General features: G+C 43.5%; 1 protein-coding gene across 1 annotated transcript in view; it reads left to right on the top strand.

The window, feature by feature from the left end:
* Positions 1-248: 248 nt before the first annotated feature.
* Positions 249-20,540, top strand: part of TRMT2B (tRNA methyltransferase 2 homolog B) — a gene marked incomplete at both ends in the record, with an annotated part of 28,964 nt that continues 8,672 nt past the window's right edge. The window contains 11 exon segments of the mRNA XM_084258071.1: positions 249-270; positions 273-335; positions 338-494; positions 1,186-1,240; positions 3,811-3,945; positions 4,680-4,779; positions 5,812-5,882; positions 16,288-16,434; positions 18,800-18,894; positions 19,527-19,741; positions 19,912-20,013. Of these exon segments, the coding sequence (XP_084114197.1) occupies positions 249-270; positions 273-335; positions 338-494; positions 1,186-1,240; positions 3,811-3,945; positions 4,680-4,779; positions 5,812-5,882; positions 16,288-16,434; positions 18,800-18,894; positions 19,527-19,741; positions 19,912-20,013 (1,162 nt within the window).

The raw sequence follows: 20,540 nt of genomic DNA, 5'->3' as shown, positions 1-20,540 counted from the left end.
TTGAACTCTTTGCTGGAAGATGGAGACTATATTTTCCTTATCTTTTTATTTTGGGAGCCAAAGGCAGTATCTAGCATACAGTCATTCAGTTCTGCTCAGCAGTCCTGTGTCCACCCTGTGCCAGACACTGCGTCAGGTGCTGAGCTTCCATAAGCATTTGTAAATGAATGAGGGGTTTGGGAGTTATGCCTGTTTTCCAACTTCTCTTTGTCTGTCTTTCATGCAGGTGAATCATAGTGTTTCTGTGAATGATAGGCATTAAGAGAAGAGCCTGGTGCACAGCCTGAGATGTTTCCTCTCCAGGGTGGGTCTCTTCTCCAAACCAGGATTGCTTCCTTGATGTATCAGAAAAGCACCAGGTTGATCACAGCCTTTTTGGGCTCAGCATACAAGGGAAGCTTCATCCATGTGATAACCAAGAAGTGTCAACAAGAACAAAAAAGTCAGAAGAAACTGAGTCATCTTGGACCACCAAGTGAATCCTGGCAGGAAAGGTGAGGCCCGAACTGATGTCCTTAGCAAGTCCGAATCTCTGGACTGAATGAGATTCTATATTCCTGATGTAACTAACATGGCACTGAAAGGATTTGAGGGCACTGAAGGTAGGATGCCCAGGGCAAACTTGAGACATCTGACGAGTGCTGGCAGATATGTTTTGGGATCACAGAAAATGTGCTTCTTGCCTTTAAGTGTGTTTTCAGAAAGGAGATAATAAACTGGGACTTTGTCTCTAAAATGTCCAGAGCAGGAATTCTGAAACTCAGGAACCTAGAGAGAGATTAGATGCATTAGAAATGAATAGTCCCATTGCAGCCTTGCAAACACAAATATACCTCATTTTATGCAGCAAATGTATTTTCTAAATCAAATTATACTTTAAAAGCATTAGGGAGGTGAGCTATTTAAAGGAACCCAACAGTGAAGTCTTTTGTAATATGATTAATTACCTCCTGATAAATCTGGATTTTTCTTATATTAGGTTTGCCCATCTGTTCTGCTTTGTTAAATAGACAGCACCAGAATGGGCTCTTCTCCCAGACTCTATCTCCCGAGGGGCATGAGGGTTAGGTCTTCTGAATGATAAGTAAAATGCTGGAGAAAATGGTGGCAGGAAGTTCTTATGCAAAATAGGTGCTCAGTACATATTTATATAATGAATGAAGTGCCTGAATTATTTTATTCAAGGCTGGCTGATGTGGTGACACCACTTTGGAGGCTGAGCTATGAAGAACAACTGAAGGTAGGTGCCCAGCTTAAGCCCTTAGTCCTCCATTTCACCGGGTGAAAGGTGCTATCCTTATAGGAAGCTTGATTAGCTGCCTCTACCCAGATACCCCTACCCAGATGCCCCAGCAGGTCTTTAAACTCCATATGCTAATGAGTCTGAAAATTTTTTAAAGATTTATTTTTATTTATGTATGTAAAATATAAGAACTGGGTTGTAGGGGCCTCCCTAGTGGCACAAGGGGTTAAGCGTCAGCACTATGAAGCAATCTGCAGCTACTGCAGCACGAGTTCGATCCCAGGCCTGGGAGCTACCCACAAGGCACAGCAAACCTCTCCTGTCTCGCCCACTGCTCCCCTCAGCAGTGTATTTCAGTCAGTCCCCCTGTTTTGCTCCCCACTCTGTCTCTGGTGAATCCTCTCACCCCCCTCCCACCTCTGGCCTGTACCCCAGTTCTTGTATACATAAATAAGTAAATCTTTTTTTTTTTTTTTTATAGAGGCATGTTTTTATTTATTTATTTATTTGTTTTTTGTTTATACATGCACTGGGTACAGTCAGAAGCGCGGGAGGGTGAGAGAATTCACCAGAGCCAGAGCGGGGAGCAGAGCAGGCAGAAGGACCGAAGTACAATGCTGAGGGGAGCAGTGGGCGGCAGGAGAGGTCTGCGCGCCATGTGGGACCCTCCTCCGGTGGTGGCCGGGGAGCATCTGGGGATCGAACCGGCGCTGCAGAGGCTGCGGGCAGCTTCGCAACCCAGCGCTCAACCGCTGCGCCACCGGGGAGGCCCTAAATAAGTAAATCTTTAAAAAAAGAACTGAGGTGTAGGCCAGACGTGGGTGTCTCACCAGAGACAGAGAGGGGGGCAGGACAGGCAGATCTATTGAAATACACTGCTGAGGGGAGCAGGGGGAGAGACAGGAAAGGTCTGCTGCACCATGTGGGTTAGCTCCTTGGCTAGGGATCAAAGTCATGGTGTAGTGGTTGGTGATATAGCTTGATCGTACTGAGACTTTAACCCCTGCGCCACCAGGGAAGGCCCCCAAGTCTGCAAAATTTTAATTTCAGACCAGTTATGTGTTCTAAATTCTAGAGCCATATATCCAAATGCTTGTTTTCTTTCTTGCTTTTTGTGGCTCTTCTTATAGCTTTCTGTGTGTGAGTAGCAAGCGCTCTTGCTGCTTCATATAGAACTGCACCTTCTACCCTGGTAGCCACTAGCTGCATGTGGTTATTTAAATTGAAATGCAGTCGATTTCGGCGATAATGCTTGTTTTGAAAACGGAAATTTGTTCCAATGGATTGACATATTAGGGAACAATTTGAACATAATGCAAATTTCACGTTTGCTTAGGAGTGATTTTGTCCTTGAGAAACACTGGATAAAAGAAAGAAACTGCACCCAGCTGAACTGAGCTGGATAAAAATACAGAAAATGAACAGGCACACACACCTCAAACATCTACCTGCTCATTCAGTTTGCTGTTTTGAGCTACACCCATTCACATCTGCTGCTAGAACGTTCTGTCCAACTCATGTAACCCTCCCTTTACTCCCTCGTGATTACTCTTAAGTAGACAGCCACATCCATAAGCAAGCTTCAGGTCTTTGTCAGGGGAAAGTGCTATCCTTACCATAGTTTTTGTTTCTTAACCACTTAATCTGTATAAAACTGTGCTACTCAAAGTCCACAGTTTACATTAAGATTTACATTTCATTAAGATTTGAGTGAATATGATGTGTCAGTGTAAGTTCAATAGTTATACGAATGTACCACTCTGGTGGGGATGTTGTTAGCGAGGGGATGTTGTATGCGTGTGTGGGGCAAGGATTTGTAAGAAATCTCTGTACATTGCACTTGATTTTTCTGTGCATCTAAAACTGCTCCAAAAATTAAGTCATTTGAAAAATCACACAAAAACAAATAAAAAATCTGTGACTCTGTTTTTGAGGCTATTACTCCTGTGAATAATGATAGCATAGGAAATACATATTCAGCATTCTGCCTTGATCATTTTCCTCTGCATTAAATTATTTAAGTGAAAAAAAAAAAAAACCTACTACCCTTTTCATTAGGTTCCTATCTTTTCTGAGTTTGTTACTCACATAATTTGGGAATGTGTGTGCCCTATCACCCTTTTCCCAGGAGCCCTGTGATTTCTTTGGTGCGGCTTTGAAGTGTGGTGAAGGAATGCAGATGTTGTTTTATAGCTGTGCTAACTCTGTAAGTTATTAACATTAAATAAGATGAAAAATTCAGTTCCTCAGTCGCCACAGCCACATTCAAGTGCTCTGTAGCCACATGTGGCTAGTAGCCGCCATGTTGCAGAGAACATCACACTGACACAGAACATTTCCATTATCTCAGCAAGTGCTGCTGGGCATCCCTGACATACAGCTTGTATGTTCACTGGCAAAGGTCAGATGAAGTGATGAGCTTACACAGGAGCACATTCTTGGATCCCTTACCTGCTAGACCACAATCCAAGAATCTGTTGGACAATCTTTGCATACCCTGTTTGTTTCCTACTCTTTGAGGTGATACTGTAAAAGTAGTTTGCTACATTGCTGATTTTCTTTTGCAGGTGAAATTTGAAGCTCAGAAGAAGACTTTACAAAGGCTGGAGTCTTACCTCCAAATGCATTATGCAGTCAATGTGACCACAGATGCCCCCAGATCCCAGGGGCTCTGTTGTCTTCTCCATCCCATTATACCTTCTGTAAGCACCGCCCCCCCCCAGCCTTTATTTGCTATGTGTTCTTAATAGCTAAGTCATGAACATGCATCATTGTCTTGTTTACTGTTTACTGTCACCTTGAATGGTAGGCAGTCATTTCTCAGATGAAGATATGGAGGCTCAGAGAGATAAAGTAATTTAATTTGCCCAAGACCTCACATATAGAAAATGCCAGAGCAGATTCACACTAAGGTCTATCTGACCCGTTTCTTAGCTACTACACTACTACCTTTTTTAGGAAGATTACAGACTTTGGAAATCGTCTAATGAGGCTTCAGAGAGGCAGAATTTAATTTATGGCTGAGGTTGGCAAACTATGGTCCCTAGACCAAATCTGTACTATCACTTATTTTATAAAGTTTTATTGGAACACACTGAACTCATTCTTTTATGGATTGTCTGTGGCTGCTTTTGCACTCCCACTGGCAGAGGCGAGTCCTTGCACAGAGACCATATGGCCTTCAAAGCCTAAAATAATTTACTCTCTGGCCACTTACTGAGAAAGTTTGCTTCCTCCTGCTTTATAGTAAGATGGTACCTTCTTCCTACTGTGTAATGTCTTGATCTTTACCTCCAAGGACTTTCACATATGCCAGACCTCCCAAGCAAGCACCATTTATTTGTCCTCATCCAGTCAACATTTTTACTCTCCTTATGTTCTTGTCCTACATGGTTTCATTTGACTTGTCCCTCTTCTGCCCTTCTGCCTTTTCCAGCCTGTCATCAATGGTTACCGAAATAAGTCTACCTTCTCTGTGAACAGAGGTCCAGATGGCAATCCAAAGACTGTGGGATACTACCTGGGAACTTGGAGAGGTGAGCTGAAGGCCATGACTAGTAGCAGTAACAAACCAAGAACTACGAGAATGGGGAGGGGTGCAGAGGATAGTGTCCAAGGGAATGGAGAGGAGTGGAAAACAGGAAAATAAAGGAGAAGATTGGATGGGAAGTCTTTATGCAGAGTATGATCACAGGGTTAATTCTGGAGACCTTTATGTGGTTAGTCATTGTAACATAGTGTTAGGGATCATAACCCTCGCCCTTTCTTCCTTTAAAAGCCTTATGCCTGAGCCCTAGTAAGCACTTAATAAATATTGTTCTGCTGTGCTCTTTGATCATCATTGTTGTTGTCACCATTTTGTCCGTACTGGGAGTGGTTCTCCTTATTAGAGAGTTGCCCTTTTTTATTTCTATTTCATATCCTCAGATCCCTCACAACTAGAACTTTTCTATGATAAATAAGCCTTAGAAGAATTTTTAGGGGAGGTGAGTGCTGATGAGAGAAATCTCGGTAGCATATTGCTAAAACTTAGTTCCAGTGTCCATTCCCAGATTCCATTCCTGAACTTTCCATTTGCCCATTTCCAATAAATCCACTTGAAACACCATCATTTTATATTAGTCACACTGTTTAATATCCATATGCCTTAAACTCCAGTTCATTAGGGCAGACGCTTTGGCTTTTTTCCCCCCTGTGTGCTGAACTGAATGGAGTATATGACGTCAGTGTTCTATTATTCAGTAACAGAAAAACAAAACCCATTATATTTTATTTCCTTCTTAAAATCTGAACCAAAAGCAGGCATTGTCATATTGTGCATTTGTGGCAGAAAGAAAATATTGAGGACTAGCTCCATTATGAGAAACCTTTTTAGTGCACAGAGCAGGAAACAGGTTTCCTCCAAAAAATGATCTTGAACTTGAATTAGGTATTTAGCTTCTTCATGTCTGCCCGTGTCTGTTTGAAAGAGGGAATCTGAGTGACCAGATATTTTTTAAATAATGTTTTAGGAAGAATAACCTCTTAGGAAGCAAGCCATATATATCAAAATCTTTTTCTTTCCATAGACCGAAACATTGTCTGTGTGCAGTCTAGTCATCTGAAAAACATTCCTGAGAAACACAATCAAGTGGCACAGGTAACAAGGAGCCAAAGGCTGACTGAGATGACCCAGGCATTGCTGTCTATGACAGCAGCATCCCTGACGTTTTAATAATAGAGCTGCTTTCAGTGGCAGAGGGGAGGAGGGCTCTGTTCAGAAAGCATACCTCTGAACGTGGAGAGAATATTACTAGTGTTTCATTTCAGGGGGGATGGAGAGGAGGAGGGAGAATTGCGGCCCTTGTTGGAAATGTCAGGCATCAGAGGAATTTAATGGAAGAGAAGTATTAGGAAAGAGAGGTACTGATAAGGGCAGTATAGCAAGTGGCAAGTGCCTGAAATATTTGATTTGAAAGGCTAGTATTTCGGCAGAACAGGACTGGGAAATATGGTGAGAGATGGAGTGGTGGTAAGGCATCTAGAGCATGAGTTTGGCCTCTGAGGCAGCTTTCTATTCTACTGCACACGTCTACCGCTTGTTGGGTGGCTACTGTGTGGCAGGCAGTGTGCTAAGTGCTTTGGATCCAGTGGTGACTCAGACATGGTGCTGCCCTTGTGGAATTTAGAGGAAGAAAAGCAAAAGCCTTACTCGTGAGAATTGAACAGGACTCCCAACTGACACCCTTGTTCCTTGTTCATTCTTACTGCCACCTGCTCTCCTAATCATTCAGATTTCTGATACTTGGTTGATGCCTTATGATAGGACAAAACCTCCAAGTTCCCCCCTCTAGCACACAGCTTCCAGGATCATTCACCAGAAGTCTTCCTACATGGCCCTCATCACCTTCTGCCATTCTCTTCAGTCACTATTTGTTCTAAAGTCTTCTCAGTTTTCCTACCCTATCACCTTTAAGCCCTTGCACTTAGCACATGACTGTGCCTGCTTCTTTGTTGGAAAGTTAAGGCCATCAGATGAAAACTCCCTTAGCCACTTCTGCCACCATCTACCGATTTCACTGAAATCTTATCCCTCCCTCCCTCCTAGCTCAGTGAAAGAGGTGATTGCCACCCCTCCTCCCACCATCCAAGACTATATCCTTCCAGTTTGGACTCATTGCCTCCCTCCCTAGGAAACTTGTTCCTTCATTACACACTCTTTCTCTTGTTTCTTTACTTCTTTCCCACCTCCCCATCCCTGTCGGCTCTGTTGTTTTCAGTCCAAAACCATATAAAATATCTTCCATCTTTGAAAAAAATCTGATGGTTCTTGCTTCTGCCCCCAACACTCTATGGAAATTGATTTGGCCAAAGTCATCCATGACCTCCATTTTGCCAAATCCACTGGAAACTTTCTGTCCTTAACTTACTCAACTTTTCTCTGCCTGTGGTACACTTACTATTCTTATTTCACCACTTAAAACACTGTCTTTATTTGGTGTCTATGATATTCTCTAATCAATTTCCTCCTATTTCCCTGGCTATTTCTTCATCTTTTTCATGGTATCTTTACCTTGTCTTCTTTCCTTCCAACTCAGTGTTGTGTCTCCCAGGACTGTTCCTGGACTTTTTGAATAGCTTCATGGAAGGTTACACCCAACTATAAGGACTCCTAAACTTTATATTTGCATTCTGGCTCTCTCTTGAGCTTTGGAAGATGCATTTCAAAAAGTCTACTGAGCACCCTTAGCTAGCTCTCCTGGATAGTTCTGCAATTCAGCATTGCCCTTGATCAAGATTTCTCAGCCTACATAATATTGACATTTTGGGTTGGGTAAATTTTTGTTGTGTGGGGCTGTTAGATGCATTATAGAGTGTTCACCAGCCTCCCTGACTTCTATCCACTAGATGCCATTAAACCAAAATGTGTCCAGACATTGCCAGATAAACCTTGGGGTGGGAATGGGGGACCCAATAGCCCTCAATTAAGAACCACTGTCCTAAACTAAACTTATCCTCTTCCCTTTCCAAATGTGCTTTTTCCCCTCACCTTAGTCAGTGGTACCATGACATATTAGAAACACTTGACATTCTAGATTTCTCCTTCACAATCCCCCCTTTCCTCAACAGCCATATCTAATCAATCTCCAACTCCTGTTTTTGTTTTCTAAAAAATCTCTTGAATCCACCTTCTTCTGTTTCCAGGATGGACATGGTGCAGGTTTTCTATGATCCAGCAGACCGGGTAAAGGAGGAGTCAGAGTCCTCAGTGGTTTTTTGCAGGCTTTTATTGGGATTACCAGGTACACAGCAGGCAGGGGCGCTGGGGGGCCGGTAGGCTGGCAGGCCTCCCAGCCCCCAGCAGGTCTTCACTCTATCTGGGCTCTCCGGCCTTCTTTCTCGGCTTCTGTTCATTCTCGGCTTCTCTTTCGGCTTCTGCTGGCGTCGCCATGACGCCGCCCTTAAAAGCCCACTCTCAGCTCAGGTGAATCCCATCTACCCATGCCAACAGCTCATTCCAGGTGCCCGCCATCAGGCATGCATTCAGGACCGCAAGGATCCGTCATCCATCCCAATGGCAGGAAGGGAAGAAAAGCCTGACATTTCTCCTTACTGTACAGTCCACCCCCTCAGGGTTTTCTGCCATATAGTCTTCATATATACAATTTTCTTAGCAAACAAACAATGCAGCCATGGCCCACAAAAGCAAATACATCACAATATAACAACGAAATACAACAGAACACAAATACATCCAGGCAGGGCCCCAACCCAGTGGCAAAAGACAATTATTGGTACCAGCAGATGAGCCACCACATCTGCTGCTGAAGGCACTGCTCATACAAGGGAGGGGAACCACTCACGGCATCTACTGTAACACACCAGGAGCCATCAGGCTTCCTGGCCTTCTCTGGCTGTAGTCTCGGCTACAAGCCACACACCGCATCCACCCCCAGGATGTACTCACTCTGGGATTGGCGATTCTATTCTGTTGGGGGTAATCGCCAACCTTCAGGGTTTCTGTCTGCAGTCGCTCCAACATTCGGCCTTCATAGCCACCAATGCGACTTGCAGACCCCTGCACTCAGGCCAACCCACTGCACAAGCACATGGGTTGGGGATCCTTGGATCCAAACTCTGCATTTGGCTTGGGCTCCACCCCAAGCCACGTTCCCCACCCGTCCCCCAAGGACGGGTTCCTCAGCTCCTCACCCTCACTCGACAATGAGCAGGGCATCACCCATAGGTGATTTTACGAGACTCACAGGGCTTCAGCATACTCAGGCTGCTTAACAGCCGCTCAGGGCTTCTCAACATCAGCACCGGCTTTTGCCTTCTCAGTTGGCTTTTCTCCTCTGCCTGGCTGCTGGGCATGCACAGGCTGCTTTTGGCCATCAAGGCCCACCGGCCACCCCCAGATTCTCAAAAAAACATAACCTGCCAAGGTCCTCCTCCCTCTGGCGGGATTATCAGTCCAAGTCCATTAGTCCAAGTCTGTTGGCCTCTCCCTGCGTCAGCACTGGTGAGCTCTGAATCGTGGTTCTCTCTTCCGATGATTCTTGCTGCCTCAGGGGTCTTTGGCTGGTCCTCTCAGGCGTCTCTCCCTCCTCCTCCAGGCGAGGTCTTATCCCATAGCTCCCGAAACTTGTCCACCTGTGCCGCCATGACTCTCCAGCGCGGTCACAGGTTCAGTCTGCTATTCCTTAGTCCCTACAGGTCTTCGGAGGGCTCCATACCCACCTGCATGGATCATCTTGCTGACTTACGCCAATTGTACAGGCAGGATGGACACGGTGCAGGTTTTCTATGATCCAGCAGACCGGGTAAAGGAGGAGTCAGAGTCCTCAGTGGTTTTTTGCAGGCTTTTATTGGGATTACCAGGTACACAGCAGGCAGGGGCGCTGGGGGGCCGGTAGGCTGGCAGGCCTCCCAGCCCCCAGCAGGTCTTCACTGTATCTGGGCTCTCCGGCCTTCTCTCTCGGCTTCTGTTCGTTCTCGGCTTCTCTTTCGGCTTCTGCTGGCGTCGCCGTGATGCCGCCCTTAAAAGCCCACTCTCAGCCCAGGTGAATCCCATCTACCTATGCCCACACCCTATTCCAGGTGCCTGCCATCAGGCATGCATTCAGGACCGCAAGAATCCATTATCCATCCCGATGGCAGGAGGGCGGAAAAGCCTGACATTTCTCCCTACCATACACACCACCATCATCACCATCACTGTAGTCCACACTACCATCTTCTTGGCCGGAACCACTGCAGTAGTCTCCAAACTGCTCTTGCTGATCCCCACCCTGTACCTTGGTATATTCATTTCACTGCAGCCAAAGGCGTCCTTAAAATGTGAATAAGATCATCCTTCAAATTCTAAGGTGTTGCCCAGTAGCTTTTAGAATAAAAGTTAAATTCCTTCCCTCTGCAATTAAGGATCTTCATGATAGGTCCTCTAGCCTCATCTTCTGCATATCCTCACCTGCTTCCCTCTTTGTATTCATATTGAACTAGACTTACCCTGCCTGTCCATCTTACTCCTGCCTGAGGATTCCCTCTGTCTAAAATGCACCCAATCTTCTTCACCTGGCTTCTGTGTATGCGCCTAAGATTCATTTCAAGCGTCAGACCCTGGAGAAAACTTTCTCTAACTCCCTGAACTGGTTGGGGATTGTCCTCTGTACTCCTGTGGCTTCTCTCCCGTTGTAGCGCCTGTCATCCCAGACCGCATAGTTCAGTGCTGGCGCTTCCCACACGAGACTGTGAGGTAGCAGCTGTGCATTATTTAGCTCTGTAACCTAGCACTTAACACAGATCCATTTGTTCCTCAAATGTTCAGTGAATGATTACCTCTTTGCAATGTTTACCCAAGTTTCTAGCCCTTCCAGCTTTGGGTAGGCAAATTTCTACCCTCCACATCTATCCAGACAAATTCCTCCTTTTGTAAAAGGCATGCAAGATCTAAAATCCAATCAAGTAGGTAATAATAACAGCACTTTACATATATAGAGAGGGCACTGACTGTTCTCAGTTTTTTCATACCTTCATGTCCCTTTCTCTGTTACTAGTACTGACATTCTATTCCATTAAGATGATAGGATAGGCGGGTCTCCCTGGTGGTGCAGCAGTTAAGCGCTGGGTTGCAAGGCTGCCCGCAGCCTCTGCAGCGCTGGTTTGATCCCCGGCCACTGGGTGAGGGTCCCATATGGCGCAGCAGACCTCTCCTGCTGCGCCTGCTGCTCCCCTCAGCAGTGTGTTTCGTCAGTCTGCCTGTTCTGTTCCCTGCTCTGGCTCTGGTGAATTCTCTCACCCTCCTGAGCTTCTGACTGTACCCAGTGCTTGTAAAAATAAATAAATAAATCTTAAAAAAAAAAAAAAGATGATAGGATAGGGGCCTCCCTGGTGGCACAGGTGGTTGAGCATCGCACTGTGAAGCTGTCCGCAGCCTCTGCAGCATGGGTTCGATCCCTGCTGGCCAGCGAGAATCCCACATGGCGCAGCAGACCTCTCCTGTCTCGCCTGCTGCTCCCCTCAGCAGTGTATTTCAGTAGATCTGCCTGATCTGTTCCCTGCTTTGTCTCTGGTGGATCCTCTCACCCTCCCGCACATCTGGCCTGTACCCCAGTTCTTGTATAAATAAATAAATATTTAAAAAAAAGATGATAGGATAACCTACTCTGCCCCAATTTGAGGTTTAAATATCTACTCTCGAGGCTTGAGTAAAAATGAGAATTTTATGGGAGTTGTCAGCTGGAGTGCCAAGATATAAGAAGAGATCTTTAAATATTATCCAAGAAATACAAATACTTAGTTGTAAAAGTCAAATAGTGCTAAAAACTTAGTAAAGAAAAATGGTAGTCCTCTGCCGCCCCTCCTCTCTTGAACCTTGCTCCCCAGAAACAATAACACTTATTTGTCCTGGTGTTCCATATTTCTAAATAGATTGATATATCTTGACTTATCAAATGTACATATTGTATGTCAACTTCCACTTAGGATATATAAGAACTTTTCCCTCTTACTTTGTTTCCCTTCCCAGACTATCCATCTCCTCATATATTTAAAGCATCATTTTTGGTTAAATTAATATTTAATATTTATATTTTTATAATGATAATCACTGCTGAGCCAAGTAGATGTACTAAGATGTCATTTCATTTATTATACATATTTCTTTCATTTCATTTTATATTATGGAAAATTACAAATATCTCAAAGTAGAGAATAGAATAATAAGCCCCTTGTACCCATTACCCAAACTCAACAACCGTCAATGTCTGACCAATCTTGTTTTATCTATACTCTCACCTCCTTTCCACCAACCCCTTTGGATTAGTTTGGGCAAATCCCACAAATTGCATCATATAAAATGTAAATATGTCAGTGTGAACCCTAAAAGAAGGGACTTAATTTTTAAAACATATTCATTCCATTATCACACCTAGAAATAAACATTTCTCCCTTCATATCACCACGTATCCAATAAATGATCAGAACTGATGTCAATTTATCTCATAAATGATTTTTTTTTTCTTTTTTAAATAGAGGCATGTATTTATTTATTTATTTGTTTGTTTGTTCGTTCGTTTTGTTTATACATGCACTGGGTACAGTCAGAAGCACGGGAGGGTGAGAGAATTCACCAGAGCCAGAGCGGGGAGCAGAGCAGGCAGAAGGACTGAAGTACACTGCTGAGGGGAGCAGCGGGCGGCAGGAGAGGTCTGCGCGCCATGTGGGACCCTCCTCTGGTGGCCGGGGAGCAGCCGGGGATCGAACCGGCGCCGCAGAGGTCGCCGGCAGCTTTGCAACCCAGCGCTCAACCGCTGCGCCACCGGGGAGGCCCTCATAAATGATTTGATTTTTATACTTGGTTTGTTCAAACCAAAATTCAGACAAGATGTTCAGTTTGCATTTGATTAACATGTTTTTCATGTTAAGTACCCTTACCTCTTAATTATTTTGCCTTTGCAACTTATTTTTTTTATTTTTTAAGATTTATTATATTTATTAATACATACAAGAGGTGGGGTGTAGGTCATTTGGAGCATTATTGGTGCCCTAGTGGTAGGCGAAATACTGTAACATACATCTGAAGAGGTGTGAATTTATCCCCATAAATCATACACAGCACTGTAAGCCAGTGTTAACCTCAAAAAAAAGCTACAAAAACAAAATTTATGGATTAAAACCAAAGTTTCTCATCAGCTTTCACCAACTGGTTTTAGCAACCATTGATGATCATTGCCTAGCTTTGTTGCTTCAGGAGGGCTGGCTGTGTGGTGGATTCTGTGTTGCCCATGCCTTTCTTTATTACCTGAGCTTCTTCTAAAAATAACTTTCCCTTACAACTATCAATATTTGGTTACTCTGAGGCACTCATACAAGAAAAGCAGAGTAAATCCTTAATTCTTTCACTTTCCTCAAAAGGTGGTAATTGGGCCTCCTTGGTGGCGCAGGGGTTAAAATCTCAACACTATCAAGCTATCATCAGCCACTGTGGCCTGAGTTCAATCCTAGCCAGGGAGCTGACCCACATGGCACAGCAGACCTCTCCTGTCTTGCCTGCTGCTCCCTTTAGCAGCGTATTTCAGTCAGTCTGCCTTTTCGGCTCTCTGCTCTGTCTCTGGTGAATCCTCTCATTTCCCACAACTCTGGCCTACACCCCAGTTCTTGTATGCATAAATAAATAAAAATAAATCTTAAAAAAAAAGTGGTCAGTTAAATTTGTTCGTTTTGCTATTATAACCTTAACTCATGGATTTTTTGACATACATGATATGTTTCAATCCATGCAGATACGTTATTTTTGTCACTCAAATTGTTCCATTTTTGGCCAATTGAACTGCTTTCCATTGCTTCAGAGCCCTAGCTGACCCTGATAGTTCTAGAATGGTAAGATATTTCTAGCACTATCAATTCATTTTCTGCATGAGACCTGGACTTAGTCATTTTCGAGGAATTTTGTTCTCTTCTAGTGGAGAACGGTATTTGGAGGCCATGGTATGAGTGTGAGAGGGGTTCGCTTACACTGGATTGGTCATATGTCAAGCCCTTTTTACTGGAACTAGAAAATATTTTCTTTTTAAGAGAAAATATGAATTTGTAGCGCTATATCCAAATCAAATTTTGAGTTACAGTTTACTTAAAATCATTTGATTTTATGTTTTTTATCCTGCCTCTTACGATGAAAATTTGAATCGGGACAGCATTAATGTAATTATATATTTTATTCTAATATGTTATTGTAATTATATAATATATATGTATTATAGAATTTCTGAAAAACAGTACTGATATTATTACTAATGATTACTGAAAAGATCTCAGGATTTCTGTTCATTTCTTTCTTTTTGTCAAATTATTGTACCTTCTGAAATAATTCCTTTTTTTGTAATTAAGCCACTAATGTGATACTTGATACATAGTTCCTTTTTTTCATTTTGCTTGCTTTCAAATTTTAAGGATTGATTTTTTTCTTTTTCATTTTGATTTGATTTTGTTATATCATTTTGTGAAATAGTTGCTTGATTCCAAAGTCAAATCTACAAAATAAAGGTACATTCAGAGAGGTCTAGCTTTCACATTGGACCTTTCTACCCAGGTCCCTCCTTCCCATGGGTAATGATATTTATTCATTTTGCTTATTAAAAAATAAATGGAAGGAAACTTGCATCCTCCCCTTTTCTTAGCTAAAAGGTAGCTCAGTATAGACACTCTTCTGCATCACCTTTTTTTCCCCACATAGTAACATGCTGCTTTTTTTCATAGCTGTATAGTCCTATGTAGTATGCTGATTTCACAACTTTTGGTTTGACATGAATGTATACCTCATTTTTCTAATTGCTTAGCCTCTTATGAACCTACTGTTGATTATTTCCCCCACATGCTCTAAGACCTCTGTCAAACATTAATCAATATTCCCCATGAGCTAAGAGTTGAGTTCATTTTTTTTTGCCCCAAATATCTTTTTTTTTTATTTTTTAATTTTCTAGAGGCATGTCTTATTTATTTATTATTTGTTTGTTTGTTTGTTTGGTTTATACATGCACTGGGTACAGTCAGAAGCGCGGGAGGGTGAGAGAATTCACCAGAGCCAGAGCGGGGAGCAGAGCAGGCAGAAGGACCGAAGTACACTGCTGAGGGGAGCAGCGGGCGGCAGGAGAGGTCTGCTCGCCATGTGGGACCCTCCTCTGGTGGCCGGGGAGCAGCCGGGGATCGAACCGGCTGCAGAGGCTGCAGGCAGCTTCGCAACCCAGCGCTCAACCGCTGTGCCACCGGGGAGACCCTGCCCCAAATATCTTTTTAGTTTTTTTTTAAATTTTAATTTATTTTTGAGGGCAGTTATTACTTAATGGGAACAGAGTTTCAGTTTTGCAAGGTGAAAACTTCTGGAGGCAGGTGGTGGTCACGTTTGTGTAGCAATTGTAAATGTACTTAGGGACACTGAGCTGTACAGTAAAAAATGGTTAAAATGGAAAAAAGTAAACCAACCCAAGAGACTAAGCCCTGAGCACAAGTGAAGAGGGTGGAGCAGGTTGAAACTGGTCCCTGAGGAAGGCAGAGTAGCGCCCCCCAGTGCTGGCTAGTCCTAATTTCCAGATGTGCATCACCACACCCCACCCACCCCATGAGCATCCATATCCTTTTATGATATACCATTGAGCTCCCTCCCCACTGTATTCCCACCCTTCCCTTTCCCCTTCTAGTGTCCTCAATTCTATAGTCATTTCTAGACTTTGTCTTGGTTTAGTTCTGTCAGTTCCTCAGTCCCTTTGTTTTGTTTCTTTCTTCCACAGATGAGTGAAATCATCTGATATTTGGCTTTCTCCTTCTGGCTTATTTCACTTAGCACAACCCGTCCAGTTCAATCCATGTTGCAAAGGGCAGAAATTCATCTTTTTTTATAGCTGAATGGTATTCCATCATGACCATGTACCAGATCTTCTTAATGGAGACATTTTTGGTTGGAGACAGTTTTGGAGATGACTGAGCAGTACTGCTAGCATGTAGTGAGCAGAGGCCAAGGGTGTTTTTCAACATTCCACAATGAATGAGACAGCCTCCTCCAACAAAGAATGATCTGGCCACAGATGTCAATAGTATTCTGGCTGAAAAACCCTGGAATTAAGACTTAAAGGAAGTGAGGGTGCCAGCCATGCGTAAGTCTGAGGGAGCAGCATTCTAGACTGAGAACAGACACTGTAAAAGATAGAAATGTGGCAAGCTTTTGGGAGGAACTGAAAGTAGGCCCAGATGAAGAGGACTTTTGGAGGTAAATGGTTAATGGGGGTCATGTCAGGTAGTACCTCTGGTCTGTACCCCAGTTATTGTATGCATAAATAAATAAATCTAAAAAAAGTTTCTTCCTCTTATAAGTCCACTGGTCAGATTGAACTGGGCCCCACCCTAAGGACATCATTTTAAGTTAATTGTCTCTTTAAAGACCTTATGTCCAAATACGGTTACATTCTGAGGTACTAGGGGTTAAAGCTTAAACATGAATTGTCATCCAGCAGAAATAACTAGCTGTTGAACTTGTTTGTTTTCCCTCTGTAATGTTACTGTTTTCTTCCTAGTGCTATGAAGTACTCCTTCGACAGTCCCCAATGGAGCCCTGCCTTCAGTTTCATGAAGGTGGGTACTGGCGTGAGCTCACAGTGCGAACCAATAGCCAAGGGCACACAATGGCCATCATCACTTTCCATCCCCAGCAGTTAAGGCAGGTGAGACCCACAGGCTGCTAAGGGGCAGCTTCTGTAGCCATCCTTACTACTCCTGTGCTGTGATTGTTTTGGGGAAGTTTCAGAGCAGAGAGCAGAAACTACACATAATATATTTGTGTGTGTCATCAATTAGGGTTGAGGGTAAGGAGAAGATGGCCAGGATACTCTTTAACCATGCTGTTAGCATAGTCAAACTGTAGGTGCAGGCTGGATTACCAAATTACCCTGTGAGGACTCAGAGTATTTTCACTAGAACTTTGCCCATGGAAATAGTAGGAACTTTGCCCATGGAAATCAGTGGGTGTTCTACTGAACCCAAATGCCATTAGAAACCAGAATATAGCCAGAGTTTCATAACCCAAATACTACTTTAGATTTGTAATGCAGTTAAGCTTTCAAACATTTCCATGTGAAAACATTCCTAATCTTAGATGATCATCTCAACCAATGTGTGACGTAGGCAGAAGATGGCGACGTATTGTCACCCCCCGTTCCACAGATGAGCATGTGGAGGCATAGAAATACCCAAGGTAAAGAGCAGGTAAATAGCCAAGTTAGGACTTGAGCCCAGGTCGTTTTTAACTCTATAGCTTCAACTTAGTTTACTCTGGTATAGCCATGTCTGAAACTAATATTCAGGGTCTCTTAGTGATATAAGAATCTTAAAATGTTCTGAATGCAAAGGAAGGACTTAGTTGTTTTAGTGCTGATAGTTTTGTGTCCCAGGAAACCCCTCCATCCCAGGCACACCAAGATGGCAACCATCTTGGTTTAGAAAACCAATAGCTTAGACATGAAAATCAGCTGCCCCCTCAAAAAAACCATGCTCAAGTTTTGCTGCCAGGAAGTAGATTTAAAAAAAAAAAATGGGGCCTCCCTGGTGGCGCAGCGGTTGAGCTCTGGGTTGCGAAGCTGACCACAGCCTCTGCAGCTCTGGTTCAATCCCTGGCCACCGGATGAGGGTCCCACATGGTGCGCAGACCCCTCCTGCCGCTCGCTGCTCCCCTCAGCAGTGTATTTCATCAATCTGTTCTGCTCTCCGCTCTGGCTCTGGTGAATTCTCTCACCCTTCCACGCTTCTGACTGTGCCCAGTGCTTGTATAAATAAATAAATAAATCTTTAAAAAAAATGAACATTTCTATTTCCAGTTTCTCATCATAAACCTTTCTTCTCTAGGAACCACTGCATCTTATTATAGAATTCCAGAACATATAAAGAATTTCTTAAAATTTACTCTTAAGTGACCAATTCATGTTCCTCGTGTTTTTGTAATGATATCTGACAGTTTTTTTGCTATGTTAGTGGTTTTTCTTGAACCTTTTTAGAGTCTGAGCACTTTGATTAATTCATGTCACCAAATATGAAATTTGATATAAGGTATCATGTACATTTCACTGCTTCAGAGATGTTTTCTGCACTTTTCCCCCAACCTTCAGTGAGATGGCTGCAAGAAAGATCTATTTCCTAAGAAAGATCTGATATTTCATGGAATAAAGAATGTCATTAATGATCATTAATTATTTAGAGCGATGTAATTTATTGCTTTTTTCTTACTAAAGTATGGTCAAAAACAAAAAAAAAAAATTGAGTTACCAGGATTATTTTCTTCCAGGGTCTCTCCTTTTTCCTGGGATTCACATCCTGTGAGTGGTGTTGGAGTGGATGGTTGGGATATTTGAAGTGAAGACATTTGAAAGGAATTAAAAGGAATTGAATTGCTTCTTCTTGATGGGACAAAAGCTTAGTTTAGCTCCCATTTTCTTTTTCTTTTTTTAAAATTTATTTATTTATTTATACAAGCACTGGGTACAGTCAGAAGCGCGGGAGGGTGAGAGAATTCACCAGAGACAGAGCGGGGAACAGGACAGGCAGACTGACGAAACATACACACTGCTGAGGGGAGCAGTGGGCACGGCAGAAGAGATCTGCGGCACCATGTGGGACCCTCGCCGGCAGCCGGGGATCAAACCGGCGCTGCACAGGCTGCGGGCAGCTTCGCAGCCCAGCACTCAACCACTGCGCCACCAGGGGAGGCCCTAGCTCCTGTTTTCAGCAACAGTAACTCTCACACTTTCTTTAGAGAACTATTAAAGAGTCTTCAACTAGAGAAAGTGCCACATCTATTGTATAGATTTTGTCAAAAGTCAATAAGCAAAGCTATGCTTCTGCTAAGATGTGAAAATAGCTTATTTTCCTTCTTTCTGGCCCTGCGGAATATTGCTTTATGTTAAGTGTTATTTATAATGGGATTTGAGAAATGTGCCTTGTTGTCTGACTTCTGCAGGGAGGATTACTTCTTGTCGCGGAAAGGAAATTTGTCAGAGATGAATCTTTGCTTGACACCTGATTTTGTGGTCTGGGCAGGAGGAGCTCTGTGTCCAGAAGGAGATTGTAAAGGAGTTTTTCACCAAAGGGCCAGGAGCAGTCTGTGACTTGACTTCACTTTACTTCCAGGAAAGGTAAGCCTGGGACAGCCAAACAAGTAGAATGTGTATGACTTGCCATATACTCGTATTCCTAATCCATGGTGTTAATGTGTTCCAGCTCAGTTACTTGTGGTCAGCTGTGGTGCAGAAATGTTCCATATAATGAGATATATTGGCAGGGAGGTAGTCATATTCATGTTTCATATGTTTTATTAAACATACGACATTTACTAGGACAATAGTCCCAAATGTTCTATTTTATTATTGTTGTTGTGAATCTCTTAGCATGCCTAATTTATAAGTATGTGTGTATGCACAGGAAGATGCTGTACATATAGGGTTCAGTACTGTCTGCAGTTTTAGGCATCCACTGGTGGGTTTACAATGTACTCCCCACAGGTAAGGGATGCTGATCGTGGAGGATTTGGGTGAAGATGTTCTCGACCCCCTACACCCTCTAGGACTGGGAAGCCAGGCCAGAATGTAGATGAAGGGACATGTTCATGTACCTCCAGCCCTGGGAGGTGACCTCCTTCAGAGCTGCCAGGGCCGTGGCAAAGAGGCTATATTTCCTAGTCTAGGTGCTGTGGCCTCTCCCTCCGACTAGCTACTAGAGATAGCATGGCCTGCCATTCCAAGATGCTTTCTTCTTCATTTTCTTCAAGCACCATGACCCGTTGTAGCCATCAGCAGTCCCCTTACCAGCTCCTATTTGGGGAACCCCACATCTTTGAAGATCTCCTGGGCTTGAAGATCCGCATCTCTCCAGATGCCTTTTTCCAAGTTAACACTGCTGGTGCAGAGATGCTGTATCAGACTGTGGGGGAACTGAGTGGCGTGGACTCCAACACCATCCTCCTTGACATCTGCTGTGGAACTGGCAAGTGGCAGCCCAAGTAGAATCTACATGACGATTAGCTCCCAAACACCATCTACTCAGTACCCAGGCCCCTGTAACCTAGGTGGGGAGGTGGTGGTAGTGGTGCAGGCATAAGCTTAATGGGTTAAAGCCCTAAAACACACTCTTCTTAGTCTGTCCTCCTTCCTCAGGTGTGATCGGCCTCTCTCTGGCTCAGCGCACGTCCCGAGTCCTTGGGGTTGAGTTGCTGGAGCAGGCAGTAGAGGATGCCAGGTGGTCCGCAGCCTTCAATGGTACAGTACTCACAGTGTGGGGAGGAGTTAAGAGCTGTAGTTTGTGCACTATGGAAAAGGTTCTGTGGAAAGAGTATCTACTGTGTCCACAACTTGTGGGGAGGAAGGGAAGAGGTTCTAGAGAGGTCACAGTTAAGACCTAATGGTTTTCTGAAAAACCAGAAACAATACACCCCGTCAACGATACATTTTTTTCCTATCCAGAAGAAGAGTTGAGGGATAGAACAAGCCTGCCTGAGAGAAAGTAAACTTGGCAAAACTTTGGATAGTGTAGAAGACTCTTGAGGCATCATAACACAATGGAATAGGTTTCAAAATATTTTTAGCCACAGAACCTTTTCTTTGAATAAAATCTTTTTTTACTGAATTAAATTTTATTGATTCACTATTTGTTCACAAATCTGTAGACTTTAGGGGGCATCCTTCACCTCTTGACATGTGCACATGTTGAAGAAAATCTTATACTAAACTGCAGTGTGGGAAAACAGGTCCTATTGTTCCCTGCATCTCATTTCCAGACAATTAAG

The sequence above is a fragment of the Talpa europaea genome (assembly GCF_964194135.1).
Source record: "Talpa europaea genome assembly, chromosome: X".
Taxonomy (NCBI): Eukaryota; Metazoa; Chordata; class Mammalia; order Eulipotyphla; family Talpidae; genus Talpa; species Talpa europaea.
The sequence above is the reverse complement of the archived record's forward strand: the minus strand, read 5'-3'. Positions and strand labels throughout refer to the sequence as shown.